The sequence below is a fragment of the Halteromyces radiatus genome, assembly GCF_025201355.1.
Source record: "Halteromyces radiatus strain CBS 162.75 chromosome Unknown BX664scaffold_4, whole genome shotgun sequence".
Taxonomy (NCBI): Eukaryota; Fungi; Mucoromycota; class Mucoromycetes; order Mucorales; family Cunninghamellaceae; genus Halteromyces; species Halteromyces radiatus.
The window spans coordinates 1,704,259-1,728,417 of NW_026251690.1; the positions used below are offsets into that span (position 1 = coordinate 1,704,259).

The window sequence follows — 24,159 nt, forward strand, 5'->3', positions numbered from 1 at the left end:
AAGTAACAAAAATAAAAAGGCAGCTTCGGTGAATCAAGTATGATTGATATATAATCATCATCATCATCATCCTTTTCTTCTTCTTTTCCTATTTCTTTTTCACTTCTTTTTACTTTTGGCTTATAGCTGGGAATGTATCTATCTTTTAATATATATAATTAAACCGTATCTATCAAAAAGTCATTTGGATCGAACCTTTTATACACAAACAAATACCCTTCTTTTTTTTTTTTTTTTTTTTACGCGTGTGCGTGACAGAATCGGATCGGCTGTGATCATTGATTTTCTGCTTCCTTCTTTTCATTCATATATACTCACACACATATATATATATACGTACGCTCTCTTTCTTATCGCTCTATTTCTCTCTCTCTCTCGTTCACTCTCTTCTTTTTTTTTTCACGCCACTTTTGACATTGATTCTTTTTTGTGTATATCTTAATTGTACTCAGGGCAAATCATCACTCATTTAACCACCGACGGGATCTACTTATATCCATGCTCATCAACGGAGTAAAGTTTGCTTGTACGACATGTATCAAGGTAAAGCCTTCATCCACCACAGAAATGAAATGCAAGCTTTTTTAAAGTTAATGAATGTCAGTTTTTTTTTTTTTTTTTCAAAAAAAAAATAACAAATAGGGTCATCGAGCATCCAATTGTAAACATACTGATCGTCCTTTATTTGAAATCAGGAAAAAAGGAAGACCTGTGAGTCAATGTCCACTTTGTAGAGATCTTCGGAAAACAAAGCAATTACATATCAAATGTATCTGTAACAAAAAGAGTAAAGGTAATCATGATGATATGATGGTCGATTATATGTGATGATTGATATATGGTATTGATAGTACGATGGGTGATGGATAGGATGAACAAAAGGAAATAATTGACTTTATTTCTTCTCTCTTTTTTTTTTTTTTATTATTATTATTATTATTTAGAATCAACATCAATATCAAAGTCGACTGATCAAAGTCTTTATCAAGATAAACAATCAAACGAAGCAAATATAACTAAGCGACCCTCACCCATCACTATTCCTAGTCAAACACTCAATACCAGTAATACCAGTAGTGGATCATCACCTCCTTCTTTTTGTTGGGCCCTAGTTAGTCCTTCCGAGCATCATCATCATCATCAATGTCAGCTGCACTCTCATGAAAACATGGGCTATGTGTTTCAAAAATCAAGCAAAGATAGCCGTCGTCCTACCAAGCCATCCAGTAGTAAACAACGAAGATCATCATCACCTACATCTTTTATCCATCCACCACTCATACTACCAACATCATCATCCAATCATCAAAATCAGTCCTCTATATTGAACAATTATCTTTCAAATGATATTCCTCTTTCCCGGTCCATATCGTCATCATCATCCAACAATATAGATAATAATGATATGATGAAGGAATTGGATGATGATTTGTGTAATTTATTGGACAACATGATTCAACAACAAAGTAGGACAACAACATCCGTCTCTTCACCTTCCATATTATCATCCACGAGCAACACATCTCCTCAATCTGCCACCACTTTATCTTCATTTTCAACGCCTATACCACATTCATATAATCATCCATCTCTTTTTGGACAGTGTCAGAAATTGGCACAATGGAGAGCTCAATCATCAGGACCACCACCAGGAGAAACAGGGGAATCAGTCATCATTACAATGACACCTTTACCGAAACTTGTTGACACTCAACAACAGCAACAACAACAGCAACAACAACAACAAACGATCAGTACTACAAGAATTGTTACTTGTTATTGTGGAAAATCATGTTCATGTCCAGGTTGTTTGGTACATCCTACTAGTTCCATATTTGCATCTCAAGGTTTAGATCCTTATGCTGGCTATCCTATACAACATTCTTTAAGTTCGGATGAAGACTAATAATATTTTTTTTTATGATTTTCTCTTTTTATGAAATATGCTTATGTTTATGATATTTATGTTTAATTTATGAAAAAATTGATTTTTTTCTTCTATTATTATTACTACTACTTGTATATGTTCTTTTTTTATTATTATTATTATTTTAGTTTTGCTTGTATGTCATTATTTAGGAGCCAAATAAATTTTGAAACCCAACCCTCAACGCCCATGATCATCTTCTCTTGTCTCCTTTTTTTTTTTTGTCTTCCTTTCACTTCTTTCTTTCACTTTTTTTTTCCTTTCAATCACAGCTTATTTTATTAATATGGTAAAAATAAAGAAAAGTGAGTGGCAGTGGAAAGAATGAAGTTGGTTAGTGATTTTGTGACATATTCCATAGTTACTAGCGCTTATCTCATTCTCTTCTTTTTTTTTTTTTATTCGACTTATAGACTGACCAACTTTCTGAAGAACGTTTAGCAGAATTCCGAGATGCATTCAACTTATTCGACCGTGACCGAAATGGGTTCATTGATACCAAGGAACTAGGGGCTGTGATGAAGTCTCTCGATATGAATGCTACTGAACTTGAATTGAAGGATATGATTAATGAAGCCGATGCAGATGGAAATGGTATCATGGATTTCAATGAATTTCTCTCTTTGATGATCAGGTAATAAAAAAAAAGAAATGTTATTATATGAATGATCATTTAGGATGATAACTATAGGATGCATCAGGATTTGTTTATCGTGTGTGTCATGTGTGTGAGAAGGGGAGATTGCGTGTCAGAAACTAATTTTTTTTTTTTTTTTTTTTACAGGAAACGACGCGATACTGACGCAATTCAAGAACTAAAGGAAGCATTTCAAGTGTTTGATAAAGATGGTAACAACTATATCTCAGCAGATGAATTACGCCAGGTGATGATTTCTGTCGGTAAGTATTATATATATATATATATTAAAAACAGATGGAGTTAATGGATCAAAAAGGAAAACACGAACTAATAGAAAGGTTATTCTTTTTTTTTTTTTTTTGGTGTTACACTGCAATCTGTAGGTGAACGACTCTCTGAACAAGAATTGGACGAAATGATCCGTGAAGCCGATATAGATGGTGATGGTCAAATTAACTATGAAGAATTCGTTAAAATGATGATGAAATAGTTTGATGATGTTTGAAATAAATAAAATACTTTATTCTCTATGACTTTGTTGTCATTTATACCAACAGTGAAAATTAGCGTTTTACAAATTTGAGAATGATAAAGGACTATTGTTTTCCTTATTTTCATTAGATATTAGTTAAGTATCAACAAAAGAATAATCTATAAACAAATATATATACATAAGTTTATTTCAAATAAAAATCATATAAAGAAGGCAAGAGTTGAATGGGCGATTGAGGGAAATTGAGCGGTTTTTTTTTTTGTTTTCCATTGTTCCTTATTTTGGTTTCACATAGACCTTTTCTTCTTTGCCTTGACGTTTCGCCGCTAATCTAGCTGCATTGAATAAAAAATCACTCAACCTAAATAAATAAATAATAAAATTATATGAGCCACTGGTTTTCTTTTCCGGATGCTTCTGATTATATAATATTTACCTGTTTAAATAGATGGCAACACTGTCATCACAAAGATGCTCCCGAGTCAATGGTTGCACGCGTCGTTCAGCTCTACGACAAACAGATCTTGACACATGTAATGTAGCACTTGCTTTTCCTCCAGACTTTATATAAATAAACAAATAAAAAGTCAGTTTACTTTCTATATAGAAACATTCCTTACTGGTAAAATAAACTTTGTCAATCGAGGTAACTCTTCATCCATGAAATCAATCCACTGTTCTAATTCTAATACAAGTTTTCCTTCTGGATCAAATGACGTTCGTTCTAATCATCCATCGAAATAAATAATAAAACAAAACAAGATATCAATATACACGATGACAAATCAATTAAAAAAAATTACCTAAGCGATTGGTGTTGGATCTTTCACGAGGAGTAGCAATATTGGAACCAATATCTTGTAGCGAACATTGTATCTAATTGAATAATTAAAAACGAAATAAATCACCCACCAAATCAAACTTTATATTTAAAAACAATATGGATTGTATGTATAACTTTTTGGTTCCATACTCATCACCTTTTCCAAGCGTTCCGTGAGAAAGCTATCATTTTCAAGATATTCCATTGCCAACCTATTCCAAAAAAAAAGGAAAACATTGTTTCATTATCATTTATATATATATATATATATATATATATATATATATATACTTACCCAATATGAGAAGAGAGTTCATCGGTGGTACCAAGAGCTTCAAATATTATATCGTCCTTGTCACGTCGTTCACCATTGTATAAACTGGATGTACCTATAAAGTCATAACAACGAGAGCATGTTAGTCACATTCTCGTTTTAATTCAAATATTGGTTGTTCAGTAACCTTTATCGCCTGTCTTGGTATAGATTTTCATAGCAGCTATAGAAAGAGAAGAAAAGACGAGAAAAGGCATCACAAACATTTTAAAAATGGACAACAACTAGCAGCGGTGTTTGAAACTAACGTCCTATTCTTCCATACATTGATGACTCTAACGCTTCATCATGATCATCTCAATGAATTCTTGTCTTCCTTGATCGTACTTGAGGATATTAACTATTAATTTTGAGAAATTAACACTATTCTATTACTTACTGTAGTAAAATTGTTTTCAAATGATAATATATCTTTATTCTTATACTGACAACAACTCTGGTATAAAAATGACATCGGTTTTTGTTTTATTCAGATTTAGATAATTGATAGCATCAAATGAATTGTAGGGAGATTAAGCAAAAAATAAAACATCTAAAGGAAAAAAGATACAAATATAATAATCTAGTTAAAATTACATCTAAACAGAAGGAAGAGAGGCAAGACTGGATCGTTGTAAAGCCCGTTGCATGATTGGCTTGAATCGTAGCACGTGCATGGCTTCATCAAACGTAAACTATATCAAAAAGAATGGAAGTGTGAGAACAAGTTTTTTTTTTTTTTTTTTTTTTATCTCCTTACCCATCTTCGTTGTCGCATTTCTGGCCAAGTATCAAGGATTTCTTTGATATGCATTTCATAGAACCAAAAATGAGTTTTAGGACGATCAAACTTGTCATAATCCATATAATCACCAATAAAACCAACAATATCTCCACAAACACCAGCTATAAAAATATGAATCAATGAGTTTTTTTTTCCGTCTAGATACATTCTATTCTTTTTACCTTCTTCATATGTTTCCCTAGCAGCAGCTTGTTCTACAGTTTCATCATTTTCCCATCCACCTTTAGGCTATATAAAATAATATAAAATAAAAAAAAAGGTTAACATATAAAAAATCAGCGATGATGATACATCTTTTGTGAAACACACCATCACCCAAATATGATCATGTTTACTGCTTTGGACTAAAAGGATACGTTGATTTTTCACATCTATAGGTAGGCATCCTGCAACCTATCCAAAAGAATAATAGTAGGGATAAAATGTTTTTGTTAATAAAGTCAAATAAAAATATATAACAATCATAATGGTTCCGTACTTGACGGGCATATTGGTCATCGTATGTTTGATTCTCCCGACCTGTTCTTGCTTCAGAAGCAAATGGGGGAAATGAGGACATGCTTGATACACCTGGATGTTGTTGGTATAAAATAAAATGAATGTGGAAAGAAAAACAAGAGAAAAGGCAAAAGAGAAAACAGAAGAAGAAAAAATAAGATAAAAAAGTCCGCTGCCTGTCATTCAGTTTATCATTGCCCTAAGCATCTTTTGTCATCTGTCAAAAAAAAAAAAAAAAAAAAAAAAAAAAAAAGAGTACTAAGATGGTAATGGAGCATCTTAATAAAAACGAAAAGTTCTATTTATTGAATATATATAAAACTAAACTAACTACTTGGTAATGACCAAATAACTCTTTCCAACTTCGTATTGATTATTCATGAAACCAAAATTCTTTTTTATTATCAAAATAAAACCTAAATTAAAACTAACTAACTAACTAAAGAAGACTATATATTTTACAATTTGCTATCACGACCACCAACAAGTTCCACAGCAGCATTAGAGATAGCAATAGCGTCACGTTCAACTACACGGGTTTGGAAGATAACTTTGTTGCCTTCCTTCCACATTTGAGTTTCTAAAGTTTCACCAGGGAATACATGCTTGGCAAATCGAACCTTGATATTTTTGAATCGGCTGGGGTCGTTGTTACCAAATGCCTTCAAGACATGCTTTCCAGAGATTGCGAAGCTTAGCAATCCGTGAGCAATTGGAGTCTCAAATCCACCCTAAAAGAAGGCCCGAAATAAAATGGTTAGTGACTATAAGTTGGTTTCATTCTTTTTTTTAATAGCTAAACTTACAATGGCAGACATTTCAGGATCAATATGTAAAGGATTGTAATCACCACTCAAACGATAGAGAGCAGCTTGATCTTCGTGAGTCTTTTCAGTAATAATGACATCAGGTTTGCGATTAGGAGGATTATTGGCAGCAGTAGCAGCACCACGATCAGCACCCTTCTTGTCACCACCAAAACCACCACTTCCACGAATGAATAGAGTGAATTCATTTTCAAATACAACTTCACCACGTTCATCCTTGGTAGTAACACCGACCACAACGGAAGCACCTTTACCCTTATCCAAAATATCCACAATACGAGCCTTGGAAGTCAAAGTACCACTGGTAGGAATAGGTTTCTTAAGTTCCAAGAATTGTTCACCGTGCAATAACATCATCTAATCAAAAAAAAAGGTAAGTATACTATATTCCTTTTTTTTTTTTTTTTGTGATGAATGCTTACGGGATTAAAGTTGGGAACAATATCACCAAATGGAACACTATTCATAGATAAGAAGGAAGGAATGACACCAAAGGTAGGAAGAACACTAAAGTCAGCATCATTTTCATATACCCATTTGAGATCTTGACGTTTACAACCAACACCAAGAGCATATAAAATGACATCACGTTCTTCATAGGAGAAAGTCAATTCTTCAAAGTCAATCTTCTTAGCCTTGGCAACAACATCATTAGATTCTTCTGGTTCATCTTCAGCAACATTTCCAAAGTTTTCCATAAAACCGGCAAAAGAATCTTGAGTACTTGCAGGATTGGTAGCACGACCATCTTCAAAGTCAGAAATACGAGACCATTCTTTAGCCACTTGTTCAGGAGTCAATTCACGATTTGAGGGGAAGCCAACACCACCAGTTCGTTGCCATCGGACTTTAGCAATCCATCCACTACCAACTTCAAAGATACTACCAGTTTCTTCGTTACTAGAATGACCCAAGTAAGCAATAAGAGGAGCAACATATTCAGGTTTGAAGGCTTCCACCATTTCAGGAGGCATCACAGTAGCAGTCATACGAGTACCAGCATTAGGAGCGATCACGTTGCTAAGAATGTTGTTACGTTGACCTTCTAAAGCCAAAGTCTTTGTCAAACCAACAATACCAAGTTTGGCAGAAGAGTAGTTAGCTTGTCCAAAGTTTCCGTATAAACCGACAGCAGAGGCAGTATTGATGATACGACCATATTTTTGCTTGACAAAGTGAGGCCAGGCAGCTTGAATAACCTTGTAAGTACCACGCAAATGGACTCTGTGGACGAGATCCCAATCAGCATCAGTCATACGAGCAAATGACTTGTCACGAAGAATACCAGCATTATTAACAAGAATATCTACACGACCAAAAGCCTTGAGAGCAGTGGCAACCACCTTATCACCTTCTTCAACAGAATCATAATTAGCAACAGCTTTACCACCAGCCTTTTGAATTTCAGCAACGACAGTATCAGCAGCACGAGCATCAGATCCTTGTCCACTATGAGAACCACCAAGATCATTCACCACTATTCAATAAAAAAAAGATATATAAGTAAAAAAAAAAAAAAAAAAATGGGTACAATCCATCTATGTTTCTTTATATATATATATATATCTCCTTACCAACAGAAGCACCCAAGCTAGCTAAAAGTAAAGCATAAGCTCTACCAAGACCACCACCAGCACCAGTAACAATAGCAACTTGACCATCAAATCTCAAGGCATCACCCTTGGGGTTAGCATCAGCAGCCTTGGCACGTTCCAAAAGTTCCAAAAAGTTGGTATCCATCACAGAAGTAGGGTATTCAGTATTTTTATCAAAGTCTACGATTTGATCGAATTTGGCAGCAACAGCATCAGGAGTGAAAGTTTCATCAGCTTTAAATACACTACCAGCAGAACGTTCCCATCGAAGTTTGGAGACAAATCCACCACCTACTTCAAAGATACCACCATTATCTTCAGTATTTTCATGACAAAGGTAACCAACAACAGGAGTCACAAATTCAGGTTTAAGAGATGCAAGGATTTCTGGAGGCATGATGGTTTCAGTCCTATAAGATGAAGAAAAAATTAGCACGTGAAAATAAAAAAAAAAAAACTAAAATTTTCATTCTTACATTTTGGAAGCCGCCATAGGAGCAATAGTATTTGTATGAATATTGTCCTTTTCACCTTCCTTTGCCAAAGTAAAACCAAAGGAAGCTAAAGCCAATTTAGCAGCAGAATAGTTGGCTTGACCAAAATTACCATAGATACCAGCAGCAGAAGCAGTCATAATGATACGACCATACTTTTGTTTACGCATAATAGGCCAAGCAGCTTTTGTAACAGCATAAGAACCCTTGACATGAACAGTTTGAATGAGATCCCAATCAGCATCAGTCATACGAGCAAAGGATTTGTCACGGAGAATACCAGCATTATTGATAAGAATATCAATACGACCAAAGGCTTTCATAGCAGTATCTACAATTTTTTGACCATCTTCTACAGAGTTGTAATTGGCAACAGCTTGACCACCATTCTTGAGAATTTCTTCTACAACCACATCAGCAGCCTTGATCTTTGAACCATCTTCTTTAGTAATAGTACCAAGATCATTGACTACAACACTAGCACCACGTTTAGAAAAGAAAAGAGCGTATGCTTTACCAAGGCCTTTTATATATAAAAATAAAAAAGATGCATGTCAATTAATCGCGTCATATGTATTTTATTTTATTTTTTTACGTCTTACCACCACCGGCACCAGTGACAATAACTACACGACCATCAAAACGGATATCGTTTGACATTATAAAAGAAAAATATGAATATATATAAAAAGAAGGAAAAAAAAAAGTGGGGAAAGAAAAAGAAGAAAAAAAAAAAGGAGGAAAAAAAGAGATAAAAAGAGATAAAAAAAAATTTATAACAGAGCGGCAAGTTACCCCGCAGAATTTACGCTTACGATACATATTCACATGCGGCCCCGAAACATGTGATTGCTCTTGGTCAGCGTCATCTACAATAAACTATGGTTCAAACCAATAATAATAATAATAAAAAAAAAAGACCAGACTGAAAATCAATTTATATTTCTTATCCTCGGCTTTTTCCATTTGATTTTTTTTTTTTTTGAAACTCTTTTTTCTTAGTTTCTTAAGGATCTACGTATCACTTAAATCTTCTACCCATCATATCGGAGACTCAACCATTCAAAAGATGATATGTTCAAATAAAAAAAAAGTGTTCCTTTATTATTATAAAAAAAAAAGTCAATATCTAAACTAAAATGGATTGATAGGTAAAATATGAATACGAGGAGGAGTTTGTGTTGTTTCGGGTATAATATTGACATCCAAAGTTGAAAGTATGGTGATAGTTTGCATATATTGTGCACTATCCAATAATGTCGGTTGTGTTTGACGGGGAAGATCATCCTTTTCTTTTTTACTTATTTCGGTATTGGCGAGTGTTTCTGTCATTTGGGATAAATCATCATCATCATCGTCTTCATCATCATCCATTTCCCATTTCCTATCTCTTGATTTTTCAAAATAATCGGCAGTGACTTGAGTCTCAGGTTTCCAATACAATTCCAAGCTTTGTTCTTCTTTATTGAAAACAGGATCACGTTGCAAAGGTAAGCCACCGGTATGTACACAATATTCCAATCCATATTTGTGAACGTAAATGTCAAATCGATTCTTTTCCACACCAGTCACTGTTGCCTTTTCGATCAATGGTTGTCCAGCTTGTTTCAGATTCAATAGATAGTGAGTCAAATAAAGCATAATGTCAGTGTCTTGAGCATTTTTGGCACCATCTTTCTTCCTATTGCATTGTAAAACGATTTGTTGAATCATCTTTTTGTTGTATCCACAATTCTCTAACATAAATAAAAATAATATATTAGTCCATTTCATCGAATAAGTTATTATTTACCTTTCCCCAAAAGAGCAGCATGTAATAAGCGATGTACAATAACATCAGCATATCGTCGAATAGGAGAAGTAAAGTGAGTATAAGCATCTTCGTCCAGTGCATAATGAAGATATTTTTCAATAGCTATAGCCCCAGAACAAATATATTTGGCCCTTTTCATAGGTTGTATAGCAAGTACCAGTAATACATCCTTGACATCTGATTCATCCATACTATCAAAAGAAGCTTGTAATCCAGCCGCAGATCCAACATCGAAATCATAACCTAGTTTTCTAGTGGTGTCTAAAAACCGAAGCTATAATATATAATAATCATTAGAGTTTGAATCAAAACTTTTCCTTTCTTTTTTTTTTTTTTAGAAATTACCAATCGTCGTTCAATAGGTGGTTCGTGACATCGTAAGAGAGCAGTAGTAGGATAAGCTTGAAGGATTTTTTGAGCGACACTGATGTTGGCTAGTAACATGAATTCTTCAATCAACTTGTTGGCTTCCTTGGATTCGAATACATGAACAGCAGTTGGTACTTTGTTGATATCCAAGGTGAATGATAATTTGACGGAATTCAATGATAAGGCACCAGTATCATATCTTCTTTTTCGCATAAATGCTGATAACTTGTACAAATCTTGAATGCCTTCTTCTACTTCATTTTTATTGAAGATACCAATGATGGTCTTGTCAGGTAAGTTTCCATGATCAATCACATGTTGAGCATCCTCATAAGCTAGCTTTGCACAAGATCTATATACATATCATAAAAAAAAAAAAAATAAGTGATCAATGTCATTGCGTTTATATATGTTACCTGATCACTGTTCGTCCAAACCAAGTATGTTGTACATTGCCTTCCCGATCTAATTTCCATATCACTGAAAATGTCAATCTAAATAAATAAATAAAAAAAAGTCATTATAAAAACATTCATAATAAAAATAAAAAATAAAAAATAATCTAGTAATAATTACTTATCCACCATAGGGTTCAAACTGCACAATTCTTCACATAACGGTGTAGGCAACATTGGAATGGACCTGTCCACCAAATAAGTAGTAGTACCCCTTTTCTTAGCTTCTGCATCCAACAATGTATTTTGCTTGACATAATAAGACACATCTGCAATATGTACCCCAACTTCAAAACATCCATCATCTTGTCTTTTGATGTGTAAAGCGTCATCCAAATCTAAATTATAATATATATATATATATATATATAAAGATAGAGTAAGCATTCCATATTTTCCTATACCTTCAAATCATCTACTTACCTTTAGCATCAACAGGATCAATAGTAAACACCAATTCTTCTCGTAAATCGCGCCTATTTTCATATTCAGATGTAGGAATAGATCGAGGAATACTTTCCAGATAATCAAGTACAAGTTTGTCAAAGGGCAAATCCATAATACCATTGTCAGCTAATATTGCTTGTTCTTCTACCGTCAAATCACCAACAGAACCCAAAAGACGCTTGATTCGACCGAGAGGTTGTAAAGATGTAATGGGCCAACGAATGATTTTAACCTATTAATAGAATAAACAAATCAAAAAAAAAGAAACAAGATATTTTTATTGATACTTACCTCAACCAAAACATTTCCATAGATTTCTGGTTGAGAAAACAAATCGGGTCGTTCTTCTTTTTTGGGATTAATCAGAATTAATGGTGTTCGTTTATCTGTTGCTTTCATCCACACTTGACCTGTAGGAGGAGTAAAAGGTTTGTCCATTTCAGATTTGGCAACAGAACCAGGTCTTTCCACGCTAAGCACCCTACAATACATAGGAAAAAAAAAGACTATATATATAAATTCTTTTATTATTATTATTATTATTATTATTATTACCCAGTAAACATTTTTTCATTTTGGCGATCAAGTATATAGACGACTTCACCTGCATATCTTGGTTTCTTATCAGAGTCTTCTTCATTCTCGTTATCTTGAATTTGTTCAGTTCCGATATCATCATTAGCCAGAGTTGCGACAGGTATTGCAGTATCGTCGCTGATTTCTGATTTTTGAGAATCGCTAGGTTGTTCTTCTTGTTTTTGTTGGTTCCATTTTTCTCGAAATATACGTTCCCTTTCAGTTTTTTGTTCCCATACTTCATCAATATCCAAGAGTCGAACTGCCACTATATCACCATCCAAAGCACGATTACGAGATATTTGACCAGATATATAAATGTCATCATCCAAACTATCAGATACAACGTAGGCGTCCATTCGTTTTTTTCCATTGATGCGCAACTGTCCTTTGAATAATGTACCATTTTCAATTCTAGTTAATACTTCATCGTGGTTCATATAGTATGGAAAACGAGGTGTTTGGCCTTTATAATGTCTGTCGTCAGGATGTTTCGAAGGTATATCGCTTTTTTGGCGCTGTTGATGCGTACTAGATCCCCTTCCAAAGTTGTCGTTAGATCGACTGATTTTGTTGACATCGGTGTTGTCACGTCGTCGCCACGTGTCCTCCAAATTTCTATGATCTTACCAAAAATAGATGAGTTAATAAGAGAGATAACAATAAACCATTCAACTAATTTATACTTACTTGTTGATTTTGTATCATTTCTAGTAACTTGGTCGTATTTTTGTGCTGGAGAGGATGAAGATACCTTTGGTACCGAAAAAAAAGAAAAACATAGTTTCAAAACGTATCATAAGTAAAAAAAAAAAAAAAAAAAAAAAAAAAAAAAAAAAAAAAAAAAAGGAAGGTCTTTGATATTTACTTACTAGTTCAGAGTTGTTCGTTGAAGAAATTTCACGTTCACAGATATCTTCCAGACTTGATAAAGCTTTAGAAGGACTACTGTCAAGGTAATATTCGAACTGTCGTTCCTTATTCGATTGTTGCTGTTCATCGGTAGTGATATTGCTATTTCGGTTGAATGAATCTGATGAAATTGTAATCAATTGAGTATTAATAGGTCTTGATAGATTGGTTTCCAAAGTTTCCCGCCGCGCAGCAAGAATGGCTTGATCCTGTTCGAGAATATAATCTTGAGCATGCAACCAAGCATTTGTAGACATTTCTGATGGTAAAGGAGGTTCAGTTCGTCTCCAAGAAGTTTTCATATCTCCTATAAAAAAGAGGATTCAGATCAAAAATTTTTGAGATCAATTTTTATTGTTTTCTCTCTTTTTTTTTTTTTTTTTTTTCCTTACTTTCACGGCTCGTTCTTGCATTGTTGTGCCAGTGCCTTTGCTATAATATGATAGATAGAAGTTAATAATAATTCAAAGCTGGTTTCATTATTATTATAGTCTTACCTTTCCTTTCCCAGTAGAATTATTGTATGCCATGGGTATAGAAAGAAAAGAAGAATTGAAAATGAAAGAGAATTTCATTTTCGTCCTCTTTGATTATCCCCTTGATTTGAAGTCCGATTAATGAGCATCATGCATGTGAAGTTTTCTTTTATTATTTCAAAAAAAAAAAGTAGATAAACTAAACTAATCTACACAAGAAGCCATATTCCATAATGACTTGGTTGATGATGATGATGATGTTGTTGTTATCTTGTCACTTGATCGTGGTGGTATATAAGGTCGAACTTGAGAGGTTACCAATGGAAACTGTATCGTTGGAAGGGTCTTCTTCATGGTATGCTTTGCCAACATCCGTTCCAAATTCAAGAATGCCAATTGTTTAGATTCTTGTATAGAGATAATGTTCGAGGAGTCATGATCCACCTTTTTCCGCTTGTTCCTTCTTGCTGTCAAAGTAGGTTGCTGCTGATCTTGTAATGACAATGACAACGCTATAGCCATAGATTCATCTTCAGATAATGGAGGTTTCTTGATTTTTGTTTGATGCCATGACGCCACTTTATATATAAGCACATCATTTTTGAAGTCGCCATCGTCCCCTTCTTGATGATCAGTTTCGTTCCATAAAAGTGACGTTGATCGTTTGGAACACTTGATGTCATTTGATCTTGTTGTTGCTAATTTATTCTTCTTCTTATTGTCCGATATTGATTCTGTGGCATGAATAGAGTATGTCGCAGGTAAAGGTTGTGACGTTGAACAAGAAGGAATTGGTGTATTTTGAATTGGTATATGACCCCATTGCATCCACTGAAGTTTTCGTATCAGTCGTTCCATTGTCAATGATCTTTCCTTAGCGCACCGTTTGATGTGTGAAATCTTTGTTCGTAGACTTGGGCCAGATAATACGTCGTGACATACTGGACAAATATCAAGTTGTTGTAGAAAGGGTATCGATCGTCCTGCAAATGTGGTTTGTTTTTGTTGTTGTTCGGCTAAACGCTCTTCTAATTCTAAAGATGTAAGACACCTGTCAAAATGGCGTTCCTTGTGAATCCCTAATAAATGTGTGATGCTTTTGCCACAGAACGAGCAGTAATCTAAAAATAAAGATGTCACATTCTGGGTATCATCGTTGCCTACATCGTGTTCATAGTCTTTGATATTGTCATTGGTGGCGAGAAGACATTCATCAATATGTTTCTGTCGACCAAAACTAGTATTGACATTGCTGAGATCTTCGTTGCAAAATGGACAATTGTAATCACCAAGTGGCGTCGCGTTTTTTGAACATGGTGTTGTTATGGGATCAGTTGTCTCCGTAAGAGGCGAAGCAGAGTTTGGCGTAGTTGGATTATCAGAAAAAGATGGAGTAGGAAGAGTAATAGGAAGTGGTTGACTAAGAGTCGCAGTGTGTCGCCTATTCAAAGACAACAACTGACGTTTTTTGCTTTTATTGGAATTGGGTGAAGTGGAAGCTTTTAGCATAAGCAAACAAAAAACAAAATAATAATAAAAAAAAGGGGGGGAAGGTTTTTGAGGCAGAACGCGGTGTTTCAAATGGATGCTCATCCCTAATCAATTTGAAATGGTTGTTCTCAGAAATCAAAATTCCTTCTTTTCTCTTTTATCAAAAAACAGCTTACAATGGTCAAGTTCATCAAGGCTGGTAAAGTACGTATCGAACAATGCACGTTATATAGCAGACTCGAGATAGATGGAAACTTTCCTTAATTGAAAATAATGGATGGATGGATGGATGGATGGATGGATGGACAAACGAATAGATGGATGACCGGAATACTTGAAAAAAAAAAAAAAAAAAAACTCATATTCATTCTTTTTTTTTATGTGGTCATTGTAGGTTGTCGTCATTTTGCAAGGTCGTTACGCTGGCAAGAAAGCCGTTGTTGTCCGTAGTACGTATATCGATTAATAGAAAAAAAAATAGAACGAAACGATGGATTCTCATGATATTCTTAATTATTTTTAATAGACCACGATGAAGGTACCAAGGACAGACCTTATGGTTATGCTGTCGTTGCCGGTGTTGAACGTACTCCTTTGAAGGTTACTCGTTCCATGGGTAAGAAGAAGGTTGCCAAGCGCTCCAGAGTCAAGCCTTTCATCAAGATCATCAACTACAACCATATGATGCCTACTCGGTAAATACATAGATTTAACATTACACACAAAAGCATATAATAACACTTTTTTTTTCGTCCACTTAGTTATGCTTTGGAATTGGAACAAATCAAGGGTACTATCTCTGCTGATACTTTCAAGGAACCTACTCAACGTGATGAAGCCAAGAAGGTAACGCATGAGTTTTTGATAGAATAGGATTAAAGGAAGGATATATATATATATAGAAAGGAACTACTCAACTCATCATTATTATTGGATTTTTTTCTTTATGTGATTTATAGGTCATCAAGAAGTTGTTCCAAGAACGTTACCAAACTGGCAAGAACAAGTGGTTCTTCAGTAAGCTCAGATTCTAGATTAGTTTATGACATTCTCTTGATCGTACAATAAAGAAAAAATCACTCGTTTGTTTGATTAAAAGCTATTTGTTATATCATTATTATTATTGCATGATGAATTATTCTTTCTTTTTATTGTCATCATTTTTCATCATGCACAAAATTTGGTTGACTTTGTACGACAGAACTTGGAATGATAGTGGGACTATCCCAGTTACAAGTCGAATTGATTTTCATGATTTTTTTTTTTAAAAAAAAAAAGAAAGATCTGCTTTCATAGAAAAAAATGTATACAACATGACAATAAAACATATGTTACAAAACATAAAAATACTTCTATATACCCATTTTGTTTTATTTTGTATCAAATTTCAAAAAAAAAAAAAAAAAAAAAAAGGAAATAAATGCTAGCTACAATAATAATAAGAAGAAGAATAAAATACAAACTAAAAAAAAAAATCCCTATGATTGCTCACTAGCTTGAATACCACGGACCAAAGTAGCTACCAAGGTAATATCATCAGATTTTCCACCAACATAATTACTTCCATGCGCCTGCGCATCCTTCGCCCATGGTGATAGTCTTTTGCTGTCCAAAGATAAGAATTTTGCAGTATCAGTCAACACCTTTGCCAATTCCCGTACAGTAGCCGCCACTATTTCATCACTATCATCCTTTTGGAGGTTAGCCATTGTCTTGTTCACCAGTGCTAACGTTTCATGAGAATAGACATTATCAAAATAACCATCGGTAGCTAATAAAATGATATCTCCATCCTTTAGGAAAAATGATTTTTGGTCTCCATCCTTTGGCATATCTGTCACAAAAAGATCACGGTCAGGATAGCTGTCAGGTACCACAGTCAGCTGATATCTATGAAAGTGGGAAAATTATGAAACAAATGGAGTAAATCGGATTAGTCCTTCATATGATGATTTCATTTCTTTTTTTTTTTTGTTATTACGGGCAGTTGAAGTAATGTTGTTGACTTGGACTTTCATATACCACTTTTTGCTCTCGGATCAACAAAAATGCACTATCACCCAGATTACATGTTGTCATTTTCCCGCTTGTCTTGCATAGATTCAATATACATGCTGTACTACTTCCAGCTTGTACTTTCCCTCCTTGTCGTAATTGATGAAAAGCAACGTCCAAGATATGATGTGCATCTAATGCGGTTTCATCTTTTGCAGCCGCTGCGGCATTATTCATCAAAGTCCATGAAAAAAGTGCTATATGAAAAATAAAATCTATCATTTAAGTAATTGATCATTCTTTTTTTCATAAAAAAAAAATTATTTTTTTTCCATTTACCTGGATCAACACCAACATCGGCCCATCCTAGCCAAATATATATATAAATAGGTAAAAGTAGTTAGACCCAAAACCTGACCTATGTATCTTCCTCTCTTTTTTTTTCCTTGTACATAAAAGAATGATTTACCTCCAACACCATCAGCCACACCAATAGAGAGACCATTAGGAGTACAAGTTTGATAAAAAGCATCTTCACCTGCATCCACTTTTCCTACTTTTAGTTGTTTCCAGTAAGGGATTCTGCTTTCAGATTTGCGTTGTTTGGGAGACCTGTTCTTGGGATGCCAAGCAGCGTAGGCGATAAAGTTGAAAGCTTGAGTTTTATTATTGTCGCCAACTTGTTCACAATCTTCAGCTGTATTGATGGAGGATATACTTGCTTCTTGTCGAGAGGATATAGATGTAGAATGTACGGCTCTTTTTGTTGTTGTTGTTGAAGCATATAAGGATGATTTATTATTAATAACTTTGGATTTTGCGTTTTTTAAACTATTTGCTGTTGTTGTTGTTGTATGTAATAATCGTTGTGTATTCGTTCCAGAATGTAAATAATTAAGTGAAGGCGAAAGGACCGATTTGCTTGGAGAAACCAGTATTTGTGATACTGTAGCTAAACGTTGTATATAATGTCTTGACATTGGATCCAGAAAAAAAAAAAAAGGAAAGAAAAAAAAAAAGAGAGAGAGAGAGAGAATGGAGAGAAATACAAAGGAAAAAGATGTTCAGAACAAAAACTTTTTGTAATCGACTGCCGAAAAAAAAAAGACGCGGAAATTGAAAAATGAAGCAAATGGATGATTGTCTCTCCATCCAATACTAAATAGAAAGTCAACTAAAACATGAAGTTTATTATTATTATTATATTCATTGTCATTGTTGTTGTTATTATGCAGTAAAAAAAAAAAGGATGATTCTAAAAAAAAAAAAAAAGGTATCTAATCTAAATAATACTATCTATCTATCTACAAATCCTTGACAGCTTTTTCTTGTTCTTCTTCTTCTTCTTGAGTATCCAAAGTAGTATCCGTATCAGTCAAGTGAATCATCCAATCTTTGTATATCCAAAGTAAATCTTGCCATGCATAATCATCCAATCCAACCAATGATCGATCTTTTTCTTCCGCAGATTGTATCCATTCAATAAAAGTATCCAAATTGCCACCATCTTGTATAATTTCGTTTTGTTTTAATTCCATTTTCTGTTTTTCTCGTTGATAACGTTCCTTGACCACTGGAATATCTAATCGCCAATTGAATGAAGTCATGATATTTAATGCACGTTGTATAGTCAAATGAGCGAGATGAATCACCATTTTCTTGTCTTTTGATTTATCCATCACACAAGCATCGCACATCCATTTCCAAGCATTATAATCCCGTTTTCTTTGTTTGCTATATTCTACTAGTGATGAGACTGCATCTGGGGATCGTCCACATTTTGAATAAAATCTACCTTTCATCAAGAGACTTCCTAATTCATATGTTGTCTGTCCAATCATTCAAAAAAAAAAAAAAAAAAAGGTTATTATAATAATTTGAATCCTTCTTTTTTTTTTTCTGTATTTACTTGATTTCTATCCAAAAGTTTTCCAACTTGTTCCCAGTCTTCCAAACGACCTGCACTATGTATAGCCATTTCCACTACTTCCCTAGGATTCATCACTTTGCATTGATCGTCTGAATCCACAATGTTGATAAATAAAAGAGCTTTTTCTAGAGCTTGTTGATATCGTCCATGAAGATAATCGTGTTCAATAGCATATTTCAAATGAGCAGGACCTAATTTTTCATGCATAAGTTTTTGTGGATCCCCTAAATGATGAAACCACTATAAGATCCAAGTTATTAATATTTCAATTTAAACATTACTACATAATATTTTACCCCATCTGTTTCTTGTTTGGCTTGATAATCAACCACTAAAGGAATAGCTTTTCGTTCAGTAGTTGTAGTGAATACATCGTCATCAAAGTTGAAATCCTCCATCATAAAGGAAAAAAAAAAAAAAAAAAAAAAAAAAGAATTGAAAAAGAAGTTGGTTTTAAAAAAATAAAAGTGAGGAAGGAAAAAAGAAAATGGCCACTTGAACAAAATTGCTTGCGGTGAACCAAAAAAAAGCCACCAATAAAAAAACCAAGTATGCATTAATATGAAAAAACTCAATATTCCACCCCTTCTCTTTAGCTTGTTGATCAACCTGTCTTCTATCTTTATTTATTGATTTATTTATTTTATTTTTTTGTAACTCTACTGATCTCTCTTTGGATTATTCATCAAAAATTTGAATCAATAGTTTTGCATTATACTATCCCATCACGTGGGGTAAATATGCTTTTTGTATCTCATTCAAAGGTGATCATCGTTGCATCAAAGTTACATGAAAATATTCTTCCATTTACATTAATAAAAAACTTATACTTTACCTCCCAATTTATAGAGTAAATTAAAAAATAAAAGCCAATTCAGTCATCCCTCATTCAATAATGATCATCATCCAATAAGATTACTATCATTAGATTCCTCTTCAAAAAGTAGTTTAATATCATCTAATATCATTTCATCACTTACCTTGCCACCTAATGTGCAAAAGAATTTCATCGATTTTTCGAAAAATTGCCTGATGTACCCTCGACAATTATTTTTTACAGCCAAAAATTGGCTGAGGAATTTGAAATTTTTGGCTGTAAAATCAAAAAATCCATCCCATTTTTTCAACCTGCATACAAATACAAGAGCAAACATTGACTTCTCTTATCTTAGCCAAAAGTCATCATCAGTGCATCAAATTTGAACATAACATAAAGGAAACCATTTTCTTTCGATTTATCTTTATATCATTTGTATGTTATCATTGCATTTATGGAGCATAACTTAAAAAATGAAAATCAATATCACCATGCAATCACCTTCATTAGCGAAAAATATCTTTAATCACCATGAACGATTACCATAAAATTCAAATTTTGTTGAAGGTAGCAAATAGAAAAAAAAAATCAACAGTTAACGATAATGAATGTTGAATCCACATAGTATGCTTCAATCATCTGTGATGTCCGATATTCCTACCCCCGCCTTATGTTTTTAAAATATCATTAATAATCAATCATCGAAAATCAATCATCAGTACTATCCATCTCCGTAATATGAAAAAAAAAAAGGATCGCCGTAGATATGTTTGAAACCCAATGCAAATAGGTTCTCTAATTGCAACGCAAAAAAGAAAAAAAATAAAGACGATTCACAAAGAAAAAAAAAAAAACTAGTGTATATATATATATATTAAAAAGATCATCAAAGATCCTTTCTTTTATTTTTGTAAATTAGGAAAGAATCATTTCCATTTAAGGACAGAAAAGGTCATAGATGAAAAGAGATTAGAATCACCTGCAGCAGCAAAAAAAAAAAAAAAAAAAAAAAAAAAAAAAAAAAGATGGATAGATTACCCATTACTCTTCCCCCCAAAAAAAATGGATAAATCCTTTTTATCCTTACACATATATTAGTTTTTTATATTTATATACAAAATTAGCAATAATCACACACATGATTGTTTCTTTACATAATAAAATATGACGTATGAATGATGAAAGTTGATAAGAAAAATCTATTCTCTTTCTAATCCACTTTTTTTTTTTAATGGACGCATTACTTTGTTAATACTGCTGCAAGGGTCATCTCATGTGAAATAGCCTGCATGCGGTGCTCGAAAGACTCCAAACCCCATTTTTTTTGTTGTACAAATTGTTATCTGATTCTCTTCTCAGCATTCCGTAAACACTTCATTTAGTTGACGCTATTCCTTATTTATTTTGTTTCATTATTGTTGATGATGGGAAGATTAAAAAAGGGTGATGATGAAGTGATGTTTCATCCTTGTGACCTTTTATGAACAACAATACATCCAATCATCATCCACTATTGTCCAATATGTACCATAAAAAATAAAACTGGTGTGACGATCAATTCATAACCTGCAGTGATTGCGTTGGATGATTAAGAAAAGAGAGAAAGATCTTAAAGATCATCTGGATTTTAAATAATACATCAATGTACCCGAATCAGATTAACAATTCTTTATAATGATTAAGTTTTATTCAATGTAAATATGAAATTTTTTTTAGCTTTAGAGTTCTCGGAGAACTCAAAAAAAGAAAGATCAGATAACTATTTAAACTCAGTGTCTGTTAGTTATAAAAATTCTCTCTTTGAAGAAACGGGATTTCATCATTTTCTCACTCCCTTTCTTTTCCGTAATTCAACCAAAAGAAGATGCCAGTCTTATCTTCTACTGTAAAGAATACTCATTATGCCAAAATGGCTACAACGTCGCGTCTCATTGCTTGTTTGGTCTCGGAATCCTTGGTCAAGGCCATCTTTGTTCCTTCTGATGATCCCACTATGAAAGGCTTATGTATCTTATTACGACCTCAAAAATCTACTCTTACTTCTTTAAATGATATCTTGGCTATAGTACCTCTTCGTGGTGTCCCAATAATTGATCCTTCTCCTTTCTTAATTCAAGGTATGAAATGTGCCAATGTCATTCTTGTGGATGGATGGGATATGCTACCTCATATTTATACACCAACTATGGAATCTACCAAGACTACTCATTTGTTACCTCCTGTTATTAATGCCAAAGCAACTACTGATGCCGTTGCAAAGAAGCTCTCTTCCTTATTATTACATCCTATTGATTCTCAACAACTTTTGGATGGATTTGACGCTGTACAACTCTGGACTCAATTTGCTACCGATTTTAATGTGAATGAAAAACTTATACAGCTTATTTCTCAAGAATTGGATTCTTCCATGTTATATCAAGGTAAAATTTTTTATCATTTTTGTTTTGGGAAAAAAAAAAAAAAAAAAGAGAGAGAGAGAGAGAAAAGAAGCTTACCTTTGACAATTTTTTTTTTTTTTTTTTTTTTTTTTAGCCCATGCCTATAATCATCCAAAAATGTTACCTTCTTTGGAATCTTCTACTGTTGAATGGGAACAAATTATTCTTGAAGGTCATGCAACTCATCCAGTAAGTTTAAGATCAATTACAAACATTGGTGGAAAAATAGATAAACTCATATATTTTATTTGTATCTAGATGCACAAAGCAAGAAAAAGTTTTGCTCCCATGGCACCTCTTCATCCCGAAGAAACCAATTTGGAAAATCCCAAGATCCGGTTGGTAGCTATTCCCAAGGATTGTATGCAACTTCGTGGAGATTTTGAAACCTTATCTCAACCTTTGGTTGACATTATACTTAGCAAATCAACTGGTGGCGATGATGATGACAATATCAAATTACTTCGGAAAGAATGGTCCAATCATATTTTGATGCCTGTCCATGAACTTCAAGTTGTCAATATTCAACAATTATTTCCAAAGGCTTATATCTTCCCTGAAGTGAATCATATTACGGTACAAAGTTTGACTTCTATTAGATCAGTAGCTATTCCTGAACTCTTCCCTGGTATGAGTCTCAAACTTTGTTTGGGTATCAAGGTCTCATCTGCTTTACGTACGATTACTCCTTATAGTACTTATTTTGGACCAGGTTTTTCTTCTGAGGTGGTACCTCATTTGACATATGATCCTCAAGTATTGACTATTGAACGTGAATTAGCAAGTGCTGTTTATATTCATGATGATACTGATATTGCTAAACACTGTAGCTGTGTTCTTCGTGAAGCTGTGGAATATGATGTGGATAATCAAGATACTATTGTACCCTGTGCTGCTCTTGTGGAAAAGATTCAACAACCTGATACAGATATAACTTTGGTCAAGCATGTATGGAATTTAGATACAGACGAAAAGAGGGTAGACTTTTTAGATCGATATATTGATTTGGCCTTACAAGCGTTTTTGCCTCCTGCATTGATAAATGGTGTTGCTTTTGAAGCTCATGGACAAAATACTTTGGCTCGTTTTGACAAAAAAACTGGTTTACTGAAAGGCTTTGTGATTCGTGATTTTGGTGGTATTAAAGTACATCGTGAGACTTTGATCAAATCGGCTGGTGTGGATATCGATGTATTACCTGATAGTTGTGTGGTTGCTGATACTAAGGATGAGGTAAATCTGAAAACATCCTTTTTTTTTTTTTTTGTTACGATGATGACGATACTGATATAATTATCCTTTTTTTTTTTTTTTTCTAATCAGGTGTTCAAATTATTATATCACACATTAATTCACTCTCATTTACAACGATTGATTCGTGTATTGGATCTTCATTATGATGGTCGTGGATGGGCTATGGTACGAAAACATTTGAATCGATTGGTACCAAAAGATCATTTTATGTGGAAATCATTGATGGAAGAAGACAAGGTACCTGGAAAATGTTTAGTTAGAATGAAGATTGAAGAATTATATCGTGATGTAAGTATAACTTAAAAAAGGAAAATAAAGGATATAATACTCACGATATATTATTATTTTGTTTCATGTATATAGTATATCTACAGTCCGGTACCAAATGTCATTCAATATCGTCCTAGTATTGTATTATAGTTATATGTATTGTTTTTGTTTTCCTTACATTTGTATTCTTTTTTTTTTCCACTTTTTATTATTTATTCTTGTTATTCATTTTTCTCTCTCCTCTCTCTCTCTCTCTCTTTCTCTCTCTCACTCTCTCTTTTTTTTTTATATTACTCCATTACTTTATACATCGATAATATAAATAAATCTATTTTATGATTTTCAATTATATATTGTTAAGAAAAAGTCTGAAGATTATTAAGACTATAATAGAAGGAAAAATTTTGAATAAAACTCACGTGGAAGAAATTATCGGTAAAACTTGAAAACATGCATATATATTCTAGAGCCGAAAAAGAAAAAAAAAATAATAAAGAAAAG

General features: G+C 33.5%; 12 protein-coding genes across 12 annotated transcripts; 5 read left to right on the forward strand and 7 right to left on the reverse strand.

Annotated features, from left to right (window-relative positions):
• Positions 1–492: 492 nt before the first annotated feature.
• On the forward strand, positions 493–828 carry BX664DRAFT_262423 (copper fist DNA binding domain-containing protein; the record flags this gene model as incomplete). Its single annotated transcript, XM_051540720.1, has 2 exons — positions 493–543; positions 643–828. Coding segments are annotated over 2 exons (237 nt in total), but the record flags the coding sequence as incomplete, so codon positions are not given.
• BX664DRAFT_132010 (uncharacterized protein) lies at positions 749–2,127 on the forward strand. The gene is made up of 2 exons (XM_051539812.1): positions 749–769; positions 945–2,127. Exon 2 carries the CDS (start codon positions 1,169–1,171, stop codon positions 1,904–1,906), a length of 738 nt encoding a protein of 245 aa, XP_051400168.1. The 5' UTR covers positions 749–769; positions 945–1,168; the 3' UTR covers positions 1,907–2,127.
• Positions 2,040–3,123, forward strand: BX664DRAFT_332735 (calmodulin). Its single transcript, XM_051545383.1, has 4 exons — positions 2,040–2,216; positions 2,341–2,561; positions 2,712–2,827; positions 2,951–3,123. Exons 1-4 carry the CDS (start codon positions 2,214–2,216, stop codon positions 3,055–3,057), a joined length of 447 nt encoding a protein of 148 aa, XP_051400169.1. The 5' UTR covers positions 2,040–2,213; the 3' UTR covers positions 3,058–3,123.
• A 149-nt stretch (positions 3,124–3,272) lies between these two features.
• On the reverse strand, positions 3,273–4,390 carry BX664DRAFT_332738 (Adenosylcobalamin biosynthesis, ATP:cob(I)alamin adenosyltransferase-like protein). Its single transcript, XM_051545384.1, has 7 exons — positions 4,345–4,390; positions 4,179–4,272; positions 4,041–4,095; positions 3,864–3,936; positions 3,681–3,784; positions 3,497–3,621; positions 3,273–3,421 (listed from the first exon to the last, which is right to left on the reverse strand). The coding sequence occupies exons 1-7, from the start codon at positions 4,373–4,375 to the stop codon at positions 3,337–3,339; spliced, it is 567 nt and encodes a 188-aa protein (XP_051400170.1). The 5' UTR covers positions 4,376–4,390; the 3' UTR covers positions 3,273–3,336.
• A 262-nt stretch (positions 4,391–4,652) lies between these two features.
• Positions 4,653–5,636, reverse strand: BX664DRAFT_332744 (NUDIX hydrolase domain-like protein). The gene is made up of 5 exons (XM_051545385.1): positions 5,480–5,636; positions 5,311–5,394; positions 5,163–5,229; positions 4,957–5,102; positions 4,653–4,891 (listed from the first exon to the last, which is right to left on the reverse strand). Exons 1-5 carry the CDS (start codon positions 5,558–5,560, stop codon positions 4,796–4,798), a joined length of 474 nt encoding a protein of 157 aa, XP_051400171.1. The 5' UTR covers positions 5,561–5,636; the 3' UTR covers positions 4,653–4,795.
• A 241-nt stretch (positions 5,637–5,877) lies between these two features.
• On the reverse strand, positions 5,878–9,151 carry BX664DRAFT_280191 (uncharacterized protein). Its single transcript, XM_051541472.1, has 6 exons — positions 9,018–9,151; positions 8,398–8,938; positions 7,901–8,331; positions 6,749–7,803; positions 6,306–6,683; positions 5,878–6,230 (listed from the first exon to the last, which is right to left on the reverse strand). The coding sequence occupies exons 1-6, from the start codon at positions 9,073–9,075 to the stop codon at positions 5,958–5,960; spliced, it is 2,736 nt and encodes a 911-aa protein (XP_051400172.1). The 5' UTR covers positions 9,076–9,151; the 3' UTR covers positions 5,878–5,957.
• A 359-nt stretch (positions 9,152–9,510) lies between these two features.
• Positions 9,511–12,995, reverse strand: BX664DRAFT_132093 (uncharacterized protein). Its single transcript, XM_051539813.1, has 10 exons — positions 12,948–12,995; positions 12,766–12,829; positions 12,055–12,693; positions 11,791–11,980; positions 11,476–11,731; positions 11,174–11,390; positions 11,014–11,091; positions 10,574–10,949; positions 10,208–10,502; positions 9,511–10,151 (listed from the first exon to the last, which is right to left on the reverse strand). The coding sequence occupies exons 3-10, from the start codon at positions 12,513–12,515 to the stop codon at positions 9,550–9,552; spliced, it is 2,475 nt and encodes an 824-aa protein (XP_051400173.1). The 5' UTR covers positions 12,516–12,693; positions 12,766–12,829; positions 12,948–12,995; the 3' UTR covers positions 9,511–9,549.
• A 606-nt stretch (positions 12,996–13,601) lies between these two features.
• Positions 13,602–15,022, reverse strand: BX664DRAFT_385835 (uncharacterized protein). The gene has a single exon (XM_051549279.1). It carries the CDS (start codon positions 14,970–14,972, stop codon positions 13,668–13,670), a length of 1,305 nt encoding a protein of 434 aa, XP_051400174.1. The 5' UTR covers positions 14,973–15,022; the 3' UTR covers positions 13,602–13,667.
• A 79-nt stretch (positions 15,023–15,101) lies between these two features.
• Positions 15,102–16,056, forward strand: BX664DRAFT_332750 (ribosomal L27e protein family-domain-containing protein). The gene is made up of 5 exons (XM_051545386.1): positions 15,102–15,158; positions 15,349–15,403; positions 15,481–15,649; positions 15,716–15,800; positions 15,914–16,056. The coding sequence occupies exons 1-5, from the start codon at positions 15,132–15,134 to the stop codon at positions 15,986–15,988; spliced, it is 411 nt and encodes a 136-aa protein (XP_051400175.1). The 5' UTR covers positions 15,102–15,131; the 3' UTR covers positions 15,989–16,056.
• Positions 16,057–16,376: 320 nt separating this feature from the next.
• BX664DRAFT_280199 (phosphatase 2C-like domain-containing protein) lies at positions 16,377–17,938 on the reverse strand. Its single transcript, XM_051541473.1, has 4 exons — positions 17,419–17,938; positions 17,289–17,315; positions 16,936–17,206; positions 16,377–16,844 (listed from the first exon to the last, which is right to left on the reverse strand). Exons 1-4 carry the CDS (start codon positions 17,927–17,929, stop codon positions 16,433–16,435), a joined length of 1,221 nt encoding a protein of 406 aa, XP_051400176.1. The 5' UTR covers positions 17,930–17,938; the 3' UTR covers positions 16,377–16,432.
• A 247-nt stretch (positions 17,939–18,185) lies between these two features.
• BX664DRAFT_332755 (uncharacterized protein) lies at positions 18,186–19,296 on the reverse strand. Its single transcript, XM_051545387.1, has 3 exons — positions 19,176–19,296; positions 18,859–19,119; positions 18,186–18,778 (listed from the first exon to the last, which is right to left on the reverse strand). Exons 1-3 carry the CDS (start codon positions 19,278–19,280, stop codon positions 18,254–18,256), a joined length of 891 nt encoding a protein of 296 aa, XP_051400177.1. The 5' UTR covers positions 19,281–19,296; the 3' UTR covers positions 18,186–18,253.
• Positions 19,297–21,534: 2,238 nt separating this feature from the next.
• Positions 21,535–23,952, forward strand: BX664DRAFT_280203 (IucC family-domain-containing protein). The gene is made up of 5 exons (XM_051541474.1): positions 21,535–22,116; positions 22,229–22,323; positions 22,393–23,367; positions 23,458–23,676; positions 23,752–23,952. The coding sequence occupies exons 1-5, from the start codon at positions 21,561–21,563 to the stop codon at positions 23,806–23,808; spliced, it is 1,902 nt and encodes a 633-aa protein (XP_051400178.1). The 5' UTR covers positions 21,535–21,560; the 3' UTR covers positions 23,809–23,952.
• Positions 23,953–24,159: the final 207 nt, after the last annotated feature.